Source organism: Chlamydotis macqueenii, chromosome 3 (assembly GCF_036417535.1).
Source record: "Chlamydotis macqueenii isolate bChlMac1 chromosome 3, bChlMac1.mat, whole genome shotgun sequence".
Taxonomy (NCBI): domain Eukaryota; kingdom Metazoa; phylum Chordata; class Aves; order Otidiformes; family Otididae; genus Chlamydotis; species Chlamydotis macqueenii.
Genome location: NC_141558.1, coordinates 126,534,653 through 126,547,573, shown reverse-complemented (window position 1 = coordinate 126,547,573; position 12,921 = coordinate 126,534,653). Strand labels below are relative to the sequence as shown.

Here is a 12,921-nt window from a genome sequence, read left to right as displayed (position 1 = left end):
TTGTGACATCAAGCAAGGAGCCCTGTCCCTGCCAGGGGACTTGTGCTGTTTTGGGGATGGAGTATTGCAGTGGGGGCTAAACTAGCTCTTGCTTCACAGGCCTGGGTGGAAAAAATCCAGTAGAGTAAAGCTGCTGCTTCATAGTCCAGGTGATCTTGCTCCTGCATCAGAGTTTTTACTTTTAAATTTAGTGATGCAATTCAGTGTGCAGCAAGTAGAATAAAATCGGTGAGTTGCTGTTGAACAGGACACCTTTCAGCATGTCCTGTTCAGGCCCATGTCTGACTGGGTTACTGGAGATCTGGAGATTGCAGGTTACTTCATGCTCTTGCCTTCAGTGCTGGTCACTGGATATGTTTTGCAGAGGTTATATCTATATTTGCTACCTGGTTTCCTGGCTGATGGAAATTGGTGATCTGGTTAACCTTAGTTAGTCCTCAAAACATTGGAGCAAATCCTTTTGCTTAACCTGCTCATTGAAGAGATTTCCGAAGAGGCTGAGGCTGAAACCCGGGAATGTTTACTGTATAAAGTTCCTGAAGTTGTACTCTAGCTATCCTGTGTGTGTATGTGTTAGTTTAATTGTAAGTTGACGTAACTCTGGATAGTGTGTTTGAGTAACTCTACCAATGGGATATTCCAAGTGGCACAACTCTTTTTTTGTTACCCACAAGGCGTGCCTTTGCTGCATACCAATCTCCCCCCTCAGCTAACTCACATCAACAGCTAAGACATCCACTAGCTCAACACTAAGTCAGTTCTGTGAGGACTATAATTTCCTGACTTCTGTTTACCCAATGAAAATCTAAAATTTGGGTTTTATAAAAACAGTACATAGTTCCATGAATTAAGAGCAGCAAAAAGGTGTAAATTACTTTTCTGACATCAAGATCAGAAAATGCATTGCAGCTTTATTCTTTTCGTACTAGGTTTATCTCCTGGAACATGTAGTGGTTCTAGCTGAGAATCATGAATTTCACTCTTTCAGATGGCCTCAAAGTTAAAATGTGCCAGCATCATGCCCCTGAAACCACTGTTAATGTGTTTCATTAGCCAAATATCCCAACTTTTCACCAAGCAGCACTTTATTAAAATAAAAAGCTTGAACTCTATGCCAAATATATATAAATGTCAAATGGAATGTGTCAAACTTCCTCCTTCCAGGCGTGTAGCGAGTGTTGGCCTGTGATCGTCAGTCGCTGAGGGTATTTATCACAAGCACTGTAGCAAAGTTGTAGAGACAGAATGGCCGTTGATGGCAGGCTGGAACTGGAGCTGTGTAGATAATTCCCTGTTTCCCTTGAGGCTGGGCAGTGTGCTCTTCCTAAAGAGTCTGCTGTTTTCTAGGAATAATGAGGAGGGAAAAAAGTTAGTACTCAAAACACTTAATCAAAAGGAGTATCATACTTAGAATACTGATTTTGTTAGCCTCTGAAAGTGTAATGTGCTATTAACTTTAAATACTGTATTGCTCCTCCTAATGAATAGCTCTAACATTGCGCATTTCTAGAAGTACCTCTGAAGCTAAAAATAAAACCGCGTGGTTCAGTGTTACCACTTAGCTTTTGTGCATGTTCATTTTTATTACGTGTATTGCACATCGTCTTTACCAATTGTCAGGTGAGATTTGTACTTTTATAAGCAGAGATCAAGTTACTCATTTTCTGGAGATAGCGGGAGTTTCTCTTACCTTTGTAAAATTCAGGCAGGTCTTAATCTGGCCGGGTGGAGCGGCTCTCAGGCAGGCTGTAGCGTGAAACCAAAAGCGATTTGCATCCAAAACCAGAAAGCCTTCGCGTCCAAAACTTTGCCTCTGTTCCAGCTGGTGAAATGCGTATTTAAAAGTCCTTCCTCTCCCAGTGCTGCTTCCTCAGTTGCTCAAAGCTCTGTTTGCCTAATATCATACAGCTGGCAGAGAATCCTCCTCCCTTGGTCATGAAATTCATACCTCCTCCCTGAGCTGCATGTGCATTTGAAAGAATACATCAGATTCAGCCTCTGGGTAGGGTTACTCCTCTAAGGCTGAAGTCCCGCCGGTTTAACTCAGCAAATCTAGGCAGAGGCTCTTTGAAGACGTACAAAGTTAACTTTCAGTGCAGCGATGCAGCAGGTAAATATGAAATGCAGTGCTCGTGCTCTCCGCTATTCCTGTCTCTCAGCAGCCTGGCCGCACACCGTTCAGCTGGCTCTCTCTTAAACAGGGGTCAGAAAAGATTAACTGTCGTGACTATGCGGTGTTTTTCCCTTTACAACAGCATATTGTACTGCCAAACGTAACTGTGAATTCTGTAAGGAGCTGGACCCTTACCCGTGCTCAGCTTTAAAGACTATATCATGGCTATAGCATTTTTCTAAATATTTTTAATCAAACAATGATTTGATGTATTACACCTGTTGCTTTATAATTGTGAGGTTAGAATAGGTACTTGAGGGCAATTAAAACATTTCTTGCTGTTAGTAATCTAGGATGGCAAACTAGTTTATAATGGATGTCGAATTTGCGTTCCCATCTAAACTGTACACCGAATGTCAGTCAGTCCATGCCAATTAGTGCTTATGTTGCTAGGTCACCGTGGTCAATTGAAAACGGCATCAATAGAACTTGAAAAGGTTTCTTCCCGATCAGACCTTCTGACATATTGAGCAGAATAATGGATGGGAAAAAGCAGCCAAGGCCCCTACCCTAGATTCAGAATACTCGCAGTAAGAATTCATTTGCAACCTGCAATTAACTAGAAAGAATGGACTCCCAGAAAGAGTCTGGACATTTAGAAAAGAAAGCCTCATTCTCCCATATCGCACATGTTTACTCTCTGGATGGTGTGTTATGTTCAGCTAACGTGGTGATATCTGGGTTTTGATCTGTGTTCAAGATCCCTGCCGATGAACTGGCACATTTGCCCCTAAAATAAAAGGTGGACAGAATCCTTCCAAGGAATTTGAAAAATCTCTGGTTTATAAAATGGAATTTGCTGGCGGTTCAGCAGCTTTCAAGCTGTGGTGAAGCGGTAAGGAATAGGCACATGTGGCCTTCGGTAGGAGAACCTTGGAAGGTTATTTCTTTCCTCCCGTTTGTCTCTAACGACTGTAGGAGCTGAGGTCATGCTGCAGTGTGTTTCTTCTTTACGCAGAACTGCTGGGGCCACTCCTCTTCTTGCCTGGAACCGCATGCTGCAATCCCAAAATCAGTACCAGCCGAGTCAGTACCAGGGGCTGGGCGGACCAATGGGTTACCCACAGAGACCCGAAGATCGGATGGACAGGGGAAGACAGGTATGATGAAAACGCTGCCCTGTTTTGCATGTTTTGTTCTCCTGAGTAAGGCTTCCTTCCCGTGTGGCTGCAGAGAGTGAATGCGGCATAGGCAGGCGTTCCTGAGCCGCTTTCAGCCCAGTAGCTGTGTCGCCGGTGAAAGCAGTGACAGGTAAGCTTCCCAGCCTTGTCCAGCCCCTCCATGCCTGCCGTGACTCTGCTGCCACTGCTCTTCACTAAAAGTAGATGCAAGGTGCTGCTGAGTCTCGCTCCTTGCAGCCTCAGAAAACATAATCTGAAGGCAAGTATTTCAACCAGAGTCGTCGTCTTCTGTGAGAAAAACAGGTAGACATTTTGGGGATAGAAGGGTTTCTCCCCAATATGTTTAAAATGTAGGTTCTTTCGGCTTCATTAACTTCCCCACCTTAATTGGCTCTCTCTTAGCTGGAAAACTGCTTAAATGCAAATGTTAGATTCTAGTAGCCAGGGAAATGAACATGTCTGCGAAAGCAAAGGTGAAAATAGCTTTGTGTGGTTAAGTGAAGACAAGCGACCGTGCTAGGAGAAACTCATTCAGCATTATAGGTGACCTTGTCATCAGTTTGTGAAAATGCAACAGAATGAAAATGCTTCTGGAAAGCAGCAGGTGATTTTTGCTTACGTGATATTTGTGTGTGTTCCCAGTACAAACATAACCTGCATATACACTTGTACTAGAAATGTCTGTGTTTACAATGCTATGTACTAGTGTAAAATAAATTCCAGGTATCTACATCAAACTCTAAGGCCTGTTGCTGTTTTGGTAAGTCAGAGCTGTTACTCAGCTTTGGAAGGTTAATAAGGGGTATTGAGGAAAGGGGAGGAGGAGGAGCGGTCAGCTGTTTGGTAACAGCACTATTTCCCAGCCCTTTATGTGGAAACTAAGGCACAAATTGTTTGAAATTTGCCTTCTTTTGGGACCTGGTTTGGCTACCTCTCATAAATGCGCTCAAGACAAGTCACTTCTTGGTGTACACTCTTCATTTTTCTTCTTCTCAGCCTACCCATCTCCCCAGTACGCAACGTTTGTGTTACGTGGTACAGCACATACACGGTCAGATTGGTGTTTGGTCTCTGGGGCTGTCTCTCCATGCTGTTGGCAGTGCGTAGTCATTTTTACATAGCTATAAATTCTGTCCTGCAGCGTGTCTGCTGGAAAATATCCCCATCTCCTTCACATATACAGCAGGGGCTGCAAGTACAAATCCATTTAAATTGTAATGTCATACAGCATATGCGAAAGCCTTACAGCACTTTTACCGCTTCTCTGATTCTTTGTCTGCTTTCTCTTCTCTCTTCTGGTTGGGAAACTCGGGTAGCGCTAACTGTCACAACCACTTCTGCACCGTGACAGTGTTACGGTGTGGGAGTGTTGAGGCAGCTAAATACAATAAAAACATGTACTGTCAAACCAAGTTTGTCGGAGAAGAGCCTTTGGCCTTTGCTGGGGGAGCTTTTTGCAGAGAGCCGTGTGCTTCTCCGTCTGGTGCAGCCTGTCAGGACTGAAGCCCGGCAGAAGCAGCCTGTGAGCCGCTAATACCGTTCTCAGCATTGTCTGCCGACTGCGGGATTACACGGCGCTGCTGAAAAGATCTATAGCCGGCAAGCAGCCTGCCCCAGCGCTCCCAACTCTGAAACTCTTGTTCAGCTGAACCCTTGTTAGCAGCAGCGAGACTCCCTTCTCCCCCCGCCCCAGCCCGACTGCTACCCTGGAGTGTTTTTTAGTGCAGAGGACGCTTTTAAGGCCACAGTCAGAATTGTCTGTAGCTCGTTCAGTTGTCATACTGGTGTTGCAGCAAGAAACAAGGGGAAAAAAGAGAGGCAAGTATGCGACCATGCGCTCTTGCTCCAAGTACAGCGGGGAGGCGTTACCAGTACAGATCCTTCCAGGACTGATTTTGGCTGTAAGCAAAGCTAGGCAGCGTGAGTTATGATCATATTACACAACTTAACGGGGAAAAGTGGGGCTTGAATCCTGGCTGTGCTGCCCAACTGGTCCTCAGTGGTTCTTTAAGTGTATCTCACATTTGGATGAGTTTTCAGAAATCCTTCATTTTGTGTTACACAGGTTTACCCAAAACACTGGAGACAAAGGAATAAACACGTAATTGCATTAATTGATAACAGGGGCTGCTGTAATAATGTAGGGAAACCGGTGGAGGATTTTGGTGCTGGTGGAGTCTGGGTGGTGGTATTTAATTAGGGCTGGAAAACAGATACTTGAAAAAAAGTCTGTCTGCTATGCCGTACTCGGCTCTGCCCTTTATCCTGGCTAGTGGAGGTGTTTGCCAAAGGAATCGGTGCTTGAACTAGTTCATTCCCAACCTCAGATCTTCACGCGGAACAGCTACAGCTGGAATCACGAAGGTGAAAGGGAATCATCTGCCAGGAATGGCTGCGGTGTGGGCTCGGGGAGGGCGTCCCCGTTACTCACATTTGGGAAGCTGTCTCGTAGCTGGGGTCTCCGGGCATCATGGACACCACAGCCTGGCAGTGACGGAAAACCTCTGCCCTCGCAGCTCTCCAGCCGTGTGCCGCCTGAGTGGTTAAACAGGTGTGCTGCTGCTTGGCAATATCCCAGCCTTGCCCAAAACGTAATTCACCTGTCAGGAGCACGATCTGCGTCTGCGGGATCACTAAACGAAGTTAAAACTGGGTGGTGAGGATGGGTTTGTTTGTATTCACATGCACGGTGGTTATTAAGGACACATCTTTCAGCTCAAGTAAATTTCCTTCCTTAAAAAAATTCCTTTCTAGTTGTGTTGCTTTCCAACTGTTTTTTTTTTATCTCCTTTTAAATTTTTATTGCCTTTTTTCTTTTTTGCTTTTTTAAAATGAACTTTCAGATGTCATTATTTCCTCAGGGCCGACAGCACTGGAGTAAAATTAGAAGCTACCTTAAAAGGTTGAGGGTGCAAACCCAATAATTGAATCTGGCATTGCTGCCTGTAAATTTCAAAGCTTTAAAGCCTTGAAAAGGGATTCAAGTGGAAGTGGTGACACATAGCAGCATAAATAATTATCTTTGGTCCCTTTCACCTCTGAATTCTTTTTTTACAGCGTACAGAACATGGTCTGAAGAGGTTAATAAACGCGCTGCTACAAAGTGCTTACAAAATTAATGCGGCTGCCATGGATAGGGGTGGCTCCGTGGTAGTGGGGGTTCGTTGGCGTCTTCCCGCTGTTCCAGAAAACGAAGGAATAAACTTGGTCGTGTTGTGCGGGTGTCTGACATGTTTGTTTCAGTCTCTAGTAATACACAGCTGCATGGCCAGATAAATGGCTTGTGCCACTGTAAATTCTGGTTCTGTACGGGGATTCCTGCTCTCTGTGGAACTGGAAGGAGCCCTTTAAAAGTGGGGTGTGAGGAGTGGGTTTCCGTTCGGAAAGCTGGTTCTGCTCGCCTGAGACACACAGGCTGAAGGGACCCTCCCCTCTCACAGGTTTGCTCGCTGCCCCTTCAGCCGCGGCCGTTCTCCCTGTGCCCCCGTAGGACAGGGTAGAGCTGGGTTTCTCTTTAAAAGCGATGAAAGGAAGCCCCTCTTCCCCTGCCCGCTGGAAAAAACCTCCCAGTAAGAAACAAAGCAAGCAAGCACTATAGCTGTCCTTAGTGCATCACAGCTAATTAACTTTCTGGTCTCTGCAGCATAACGGGTTTTGAAATAATTCTGAATGTTTCAAGGGGACTTTTTATGGCATTTTCCGACAGACTGTTCACTGATGTTGATGTACAGAATGCCTCATTTAAATTTAACCACAAAAATAGATCTCCTTTGCAGTGATTCCCGAGATGGGATTTAGGTGTCTTTCGCCTGTTATTTAAAATGAAGGAGTGCTGAAAATGGTGCTTCTGTAACAAATACAAATATTTTTCCTTTCGATACCTATCCGTAAAAATGCCTGTCTTGCTTTAGCGTAAGATTGCTCACGACTAGAACAGAAAGCTGGTAATTGAGGGGAATTTTTTTTTTTTTTTTCCCCTCTAAAACAAAATAAACCTGACTAATCCTGCTAACAGCATCCAGGCATCGCGCATGTCAAACTGGTACTTTAGTCCCCGAAAATGCCATTTACGGGGTCACTCTGTGTGAAGTGTAAGCGTACATAGTGCACAGCCCGTGTTTCTGCAGGAATTAAAAATCCGCATTCCCCATCTGTCCCTCAGGTGTGTACGTGAACGTGTGCGCGTGTGGGTTTAACACCTTGTACCCCTGCTTCCAGCGTGGCTGGGGGCACGCCGGGGCTGCTACGGCGTGGAAGCTGCTTGTCCTCCGCGCTGCCTTTTGGCAAATCCATTCCTGGTTTGGAAGCGTCGCTCCTCCTGCGGTACGGCTGGACGCGGAGGCTGGTGCTGTGCGGAGCCGCTCTCCGCTGCTGGAAATTAAAGCTGTGTTTGCAGGAGAGCGTCTGAAACGCTGCTCGGCTCTGCCGGCAGTACCTTTCCATGCAAAGGACGCCTTGCTTCATTTTCGCGTGGCGCCTGGAGCTCGGCTAACTTGTTTGCTGTGATGTTAAGCCAAAAAATAAATGCTCGCTTTTGTTTGTTTGTAGGCATACGGCCCCGGGAGGCCCTACCCGCTGCCACCTCCCGCAGGAAGATACAGCTGGAATTAGCTCTTCACTACTTTTTTTTTTTTTTTTTTTTTTTAATATGGGAAGTGTCCTGGGTTTTTGTTTATTTTGTTCTTTTATTAATTGGGGGGGGGGTGGGTGAAATCCTTAAGAAACATCCCTGTAGTTTTTAAACTCTGATACTTGTTTTAAATGTGTACATTTCTTACCAAACTGGTTACTTTTCTTGGTGGGGGGCTGCATCGCTTGGAAACGGCGTATTGCAAAATCCGAGTAACCTGGACCTGCTCGTTTGCCTGTGAGACATTTGATGAGGTAGGAGTGCTGTGTTGTCTTTATTACGTGGACGAGCTGCGCTTCGCTCTGCCTTGTCAATCCCGACTCCAAACATCCTTCGCTTGACGCGCAAGAGCCTGAAAACAGGCGCGGAGTTGGAAAGAACGCACAGAAATGGGATTTTATTAGCTCTTGGGGAAGACCCAGCGGGCAGCCTGCGGAGCACGCTGTGTAGAGACACGTCTGTCCCTAGTCCTTGTCAGATGCTTCCTTGAATTTCTCACAAAGAGAGGAGATGATTTTTTTTGGGTTTTTTTTTTGGTTTTTTTTTTTTTTTGGACTTGGAAGTAAAACATTTCGACTTTTACAACTTGTGCCTGGTTTTGACTTTGTTATTGTAACATAAACAAGCACGGAAGGTGTATTTGTCTGTTTTGATATGTAATTTAAAATAGCTGTGGAGTACAGCGTATCCATTCATTTTTAGCACTCTTTTAGGGATTTTCTGTGTGAGTGTACCAAATCAGTAAATATTTTTATTTGCTTTATAAAGTGGCTTTTGAAATTCTCAGCAGTATCCAGTGGTTTATTTCCAAACCCCACCGAAACATGTTTGTATCTTTTATCTATACCTGTCTGCACCCATCCATAGTAATTTCCTGGAAAATAATTCCGCGCGGCCTCCACAGTAGCATTTAAAATCTTTGTTTAATCAAAAAAAAAAAAAAAAACCAAACAACAAAACGATGAGAGGAGCGGGTTAGATCAGCAGCGTTAATGTCGATATAGCATCTTTCTGTTGGGCCACGCTTGGACTCCTGCTAAGCACACGCATCGGGCGCAAGGCTCGGTGCTCCCCCCGAGCAGCTTTTCGGCCCCTTCCTTGGAGGGCCCAGATGTTAATCGCCGGCAAGGAGGAGAAAGACCAGACCGGTGTAACCTTGGGAGGAAGAAATCGTGAAACTGGGTTCATTATTTTTCGAGTGATGGAGGGTGGAGCAGAATCTTTCATTGTAATGCAAAGAGTTGCCGTCCTGCTCGGAGCTGGGAAACGCCGCCAGCCCTCGCCAATGGCCTTCTCCCTCGGCCGGGAAAATATTTGGGTCTCAAAAAAGTAATTTTGCTTTTCGAGCAGAACAAAACCAGTGGCCGACGTGAATTTTCATGCAAACACGGTGGCCGAGCGCAAGGCTGGAGGAAGGAGCCGGGTGGTGAAGGTGCGCTCACGGCCCAGCGCGGGCTGCCGGTGGGCTTTTGGGGAAAAGGGGCTATGAAAACGGGGCTGGATAAAAATTTGGGGGAGCTGCTCTGGGGAGAGCTTGTCCCTGCAGGTTCCCCCTGCCTGGCTCTTCACCCCCTTGGCTGACGGCTGCCATCCCCAAAGCTGGCTGGCGTTCCTCGGGTGTGCTTGGCCGTGCAGCCGCTGCAGCCCGGATGCGGCCAGGATCCGCAGCCCAGCCCTGAAACTCCGCTCTGCTGTCCCTGTGTTTCCCAAGCCGGGGCTGAGCCTGGAGCCTCCCACCTTGCGTTATTACTGGGGCTGGGGAGGTGGGGGGCTCGCTCAACCCCACCGGGCTCAGACCCGTCCCCATCCTGCTAAGTGTCCCCCGTGGGAGCCCGGGCGTGGAATTGGGGAGATTTGCGCGGGTCCCTGCGCATCGCCCCGTTCCCCGAGGGGAAGGGCAGGGTCCCCATCGTTCCCTCCCCGCCCTGGGCTCGCAGCGGGCCGAAATCCGTTTTTTTTTTTTTTCCGCCCCGGAATGGCTCCTTCACGGGGAGCGGCGCGGAGCCCCGGCGGTGCCCCGGCTCGGGGCCGCCCGGCGGGGTTTTAGGGGCCCGGGGACGCCCGGGAGTGGCAGAGATGGGGGGGCGCGGAACGGAATCACCTCAGCGGCTGGGAGGGAGGCGGAAAACCGGGGGTTTGGGGGTCAAACCGCGTCCGTAGGTACACCGAGAAGGAGGCAGCCGACTCTTGAGAACAACGTTTCCTTTTATTGTAAAAAAAAAAAAAAAAAAAAAAAAAAAAAAGAAAAGAAAAAGAAAAAAAAATTGAAAATAGAAGAAAAAATTGCCAGCAACTTGAGAAGCCCTCCCGGCGCGTTGGGTTTCCTCGGGGAGGAGGCGAGGGGCCCGACCCCGGCCCCGCTCCGGCCCCGCTCCATCCCGCCGCCCCCCGGGGCCCGATCCCCGCTCTGCCGGCGGGGAGGGGTGTCCGGCCCCGGGGGTCCCGGGGCTCCCTCTCCGGGCTCTCCGCGGAAACCGGGGGATGTGCGGCGCCGGGGTTCGGCCGCGCGGTTGCGCGGGGCGTGCAGCGTGCGTTCGTTGAGCCGTTAATTAACGGCAACGATAAAAATGTTTTTCCCCCTCAAATCTGAGCGGCGGCGGCGGGGAACTCTTCTGCCCGAAGCCTCTCGGCCGCGGCCGGGCTCGGGCCGGTTTGGTTTCCTCGCTCCAGCCGCTCCCCGGCCTCCGAGGGGCCTCGCCGTCCCGTTTCCCTCCGGTCCGACGGCGGCGGCTTCGGGGGCACCCTGATAAAACGAATTCTGCCGGGATTTAAGTCGCACTCCAGAAGGTTTATTGTTCGCTTTCAGCGGCTCTGTCGGGTTCCACGGGGGCTCCCGGCTGCGCTCGGCTTCGGCAGCCGGTGTCCGGCCGGGAGCGGAGCCCCTCGCCCACACGGTTTCCCCCCACCCCCGGCCGGGAGCCCCGTCGGGCCAGCCGCGCACAACGGGGCAAAGGCAAGCGGGACACGGGGCCGCGGACACGCACGCAGACATATACACGGACGGACGCCCGCAGCCCCCGCGCCCACGCGTGTGCGTGCACCCGGCCGCCCGCCTTCAGGCCCAGGTTTTCCAAAACCCTGGAGAGTCTAAAAAATAATAATAATAACAATAATAATAATAATAATTAAAAAAGAAGCCTGAAGCGAGGCCGGAGGGCGGGCGGGGAGAGCGGACGGGGCGGGGGCTCAGGGGCGGCCGTCGGGGCTCCCCGCAGGCCGGTGCCGTCGGGGCCGGGAGGGTCCGGTCGCAGCGGGCGGGGGCGACGCCGGGCCGGGGCGGGGGCCGAAGTGGGGTTCAAGGTTGGGGCGGGGGGATTACCACGTCCTGCCGTAGAGCAGGTTGGGGCTGACCATGCCGCCGCTGTAGTCGACGGCTGCCGAGTCCATGGAGGCTAGCGCGGGCGCCTGGCCGTGCAGCGCGGGGGGGCTGGGCGAGAGCTCCTCCAGGTCGGCCGCCTGCCCCAGCGAGCCGGGGTGCGGGTGGGCGGCGGCGGGGGGCACGGCGGCGGGCGGGGGGGCTGGCTGGCCGGGGGCCGGGGTGCCGCTGCCCGGCGGCGGGCAGGGTTTGCCGTCCTTCACCAGCACGGGCACGGCGACGCGGCGGGGCGAGTGCTGCTGGCAGAGGCCGCCGCCGTCGGGGTGCAGCTGCTGGGCGGCCGCCTTGTCCTTGGCCTGGCGCTTCATCTTGTAGCGGTGGTTCTGGAACCAGATCTTCACCTGGGTGGGGGTCAGGTGGATGAGGCTGGCCAGGTGCTCCCGCTCCGGCGCCGAGAGGTACTTCTGCTGCTTGAAACGCCGCTCCAGCTCGTAGACCTGTGCCTGGGAGAAGAGCACCCTCCTCTTCCTCCGCGGGGCCGCGTGGAGCGGCACGATGGCCTTGGCCCCCTCGGCGATGCCGCTCAGGCCGCCCATCCCGGCCACGTTCATCCCCGCCGACGGGCCCATGAACCTGGAGACTGAGCGGGGAACGGCGGCTCAGAGCCGGCGGCCGCCCCGTCGGGGACCAGCGGCTCCCCTCCTTCCCCCTCCCCGCCCCACGCCCGCCCGCCCCTCGCCCGCACTTACTGCCGGAGTAGCGGGGGTCGCCGCCGGCCCCGTACCAGCCGCCGCCCGCCGCCGCGCCGCTCCGCATCCCCTCGGGGTAGGCGGGCAGCTCGCCCACGTTGCCCAGCCCGCCGTTGCAGTAGCCCCCGACGGCGCCGTGCGGAAACTGGGAGACGCCGTGGGGCATGTGGTAGGCGGCGGCGGGGCCCGCCACGACGTGCTGCGGGACGGCGGCGGGGGGTCCGGGGGGCTGGCGGTAGGGCCCGAGGGGCGCGCCCAGCCCGCCCGCCCCGTCCATGCCGCCGAACTTCTTGTAGCTCTCCTCCATCGGGCTGAGGATGTCGGTGACCGAGAAGGGCGTCGTGTGCTTGGGGCTCAGCGACATGGCGGGGCGGACGGGACTGGACGGGGGCTGGGCGGGGCGGACGGGACGGGGACGGGGCCGGGCCGGGCGCTCACCGCCGGCACCGGGCGAGCCGGGCGCGGGCGAGGCGCGGCGCGGTGGCCACCAGCCCCGGGCACCGGTAGCTCGCCGTTTCTTTTAGCCCGGCGCCGGGTTTACGCCAGACGCGGGGGGGCGGAGCGAACGGAGCCCGGCGGGGGAGAAGCGGCGGCCCCGTCCCCTCCCCGCCTCCCGCCGCCCTCCCCGGCCCCCTCCTCCTGCCCGGCCATTGTCCTGCGCCCACCGGGCGCCTCTTAAACCCGGCCGCCCCGGGGCAGAGCCGGCGCGGCTCCGAGCGGCCCTGGCCTGGGCCCAGCCCGTAAGTACCGGCCCGCTCCCCACGCGGGGTGCGGCACGGGCGGGGGGCGCGGGCCGCACCTCTCCCTGTGCGCGGTGGTGGGACGGGGGGGTTCCCCAAAATAAGCCGGCCCCGGGGCAGCGGGACGGCCGCGGCGCGGAGCGGACCCCGACGGCGCGGACTCGACGGCCGGAGCCGGGGGAGCCCGCCGTC

The 12,921-nt window shown here is 52.7% G+C and overlaps 2 protein-coding genes across 3 annotated transcripts in view; one reads left to right on the top strand and one right to left on the bottom strand.

The window, feature by feature from the left end:
• XRN2 (5'-3' exoribonuclease 2) overlaps positions 1-8,710 on the top strand; it is a 46,210-nt gene extending 37,500 nt beyond the window's left edge. Inside the window, exons 29-30 of the mRNA XM_086744330.1 lie at positions 3,132-3,273; positions 7,843-8,710. Coding sequence (XP_086600456.1) covers positions 3,132-3,273; positions 7,843-7,905 — 205 coding nt within the window. The 3' untranslated portion in view covers positions 7,906-8,710. The remainder of the gene's footprint in view (positions 1-3,131; positions 3,274-7,842) is intronic.
• A 2,529-nt stretch (positions 8,711-11,239) lies between these two features.
• Positions 11,240-12,353, bottom strand: NKX2-4 (NK2 homeobox 4). Of its 2 annotated transcripts, XM_086745199.1 has the most exons (3): positions 11,990-12,353; positions 11,417-11,880; positions 11,240-11,380 (listed from the first exon to the last, which is right to left on the bottom strand). In XM_086745199.1, the coding sequence occupies exons 1-3, from the start codon at positions 12,351-12,353 to the stop codon at positions 11,240-11,242; spliced, it is 969 nt and encodes a 322-aa protein (XP_086601325.1). The 2 variants fall into 2 exon arrangements, with proteins under 2 accessions (XP_086601325.1, XP_086601324.1); XM_086745198.1 differs by having other exon boundaries at positions 11,240-11,880.
• Positions 12,354-12,921: the final 568 nt, after the last annotated feature.

Excerpts from the sequence above, each read along its gene's own strand:
- NKX2-4 (XM_086745198.1), bottom strand. The coding sequence starts at position 12,353 with ATGTCGCTGAGCCCCAAGCACACGACGCCCTTCTCGGTCACCGACATC. Across the intron at positions 11,881-11,989 it reads CGACCCCCGCTACTCCGGCA|TCTCCAGGTTCATGGGCCCG; the intron begins GTAAGTGCGGGC and ends TTCCCCGCTCAG.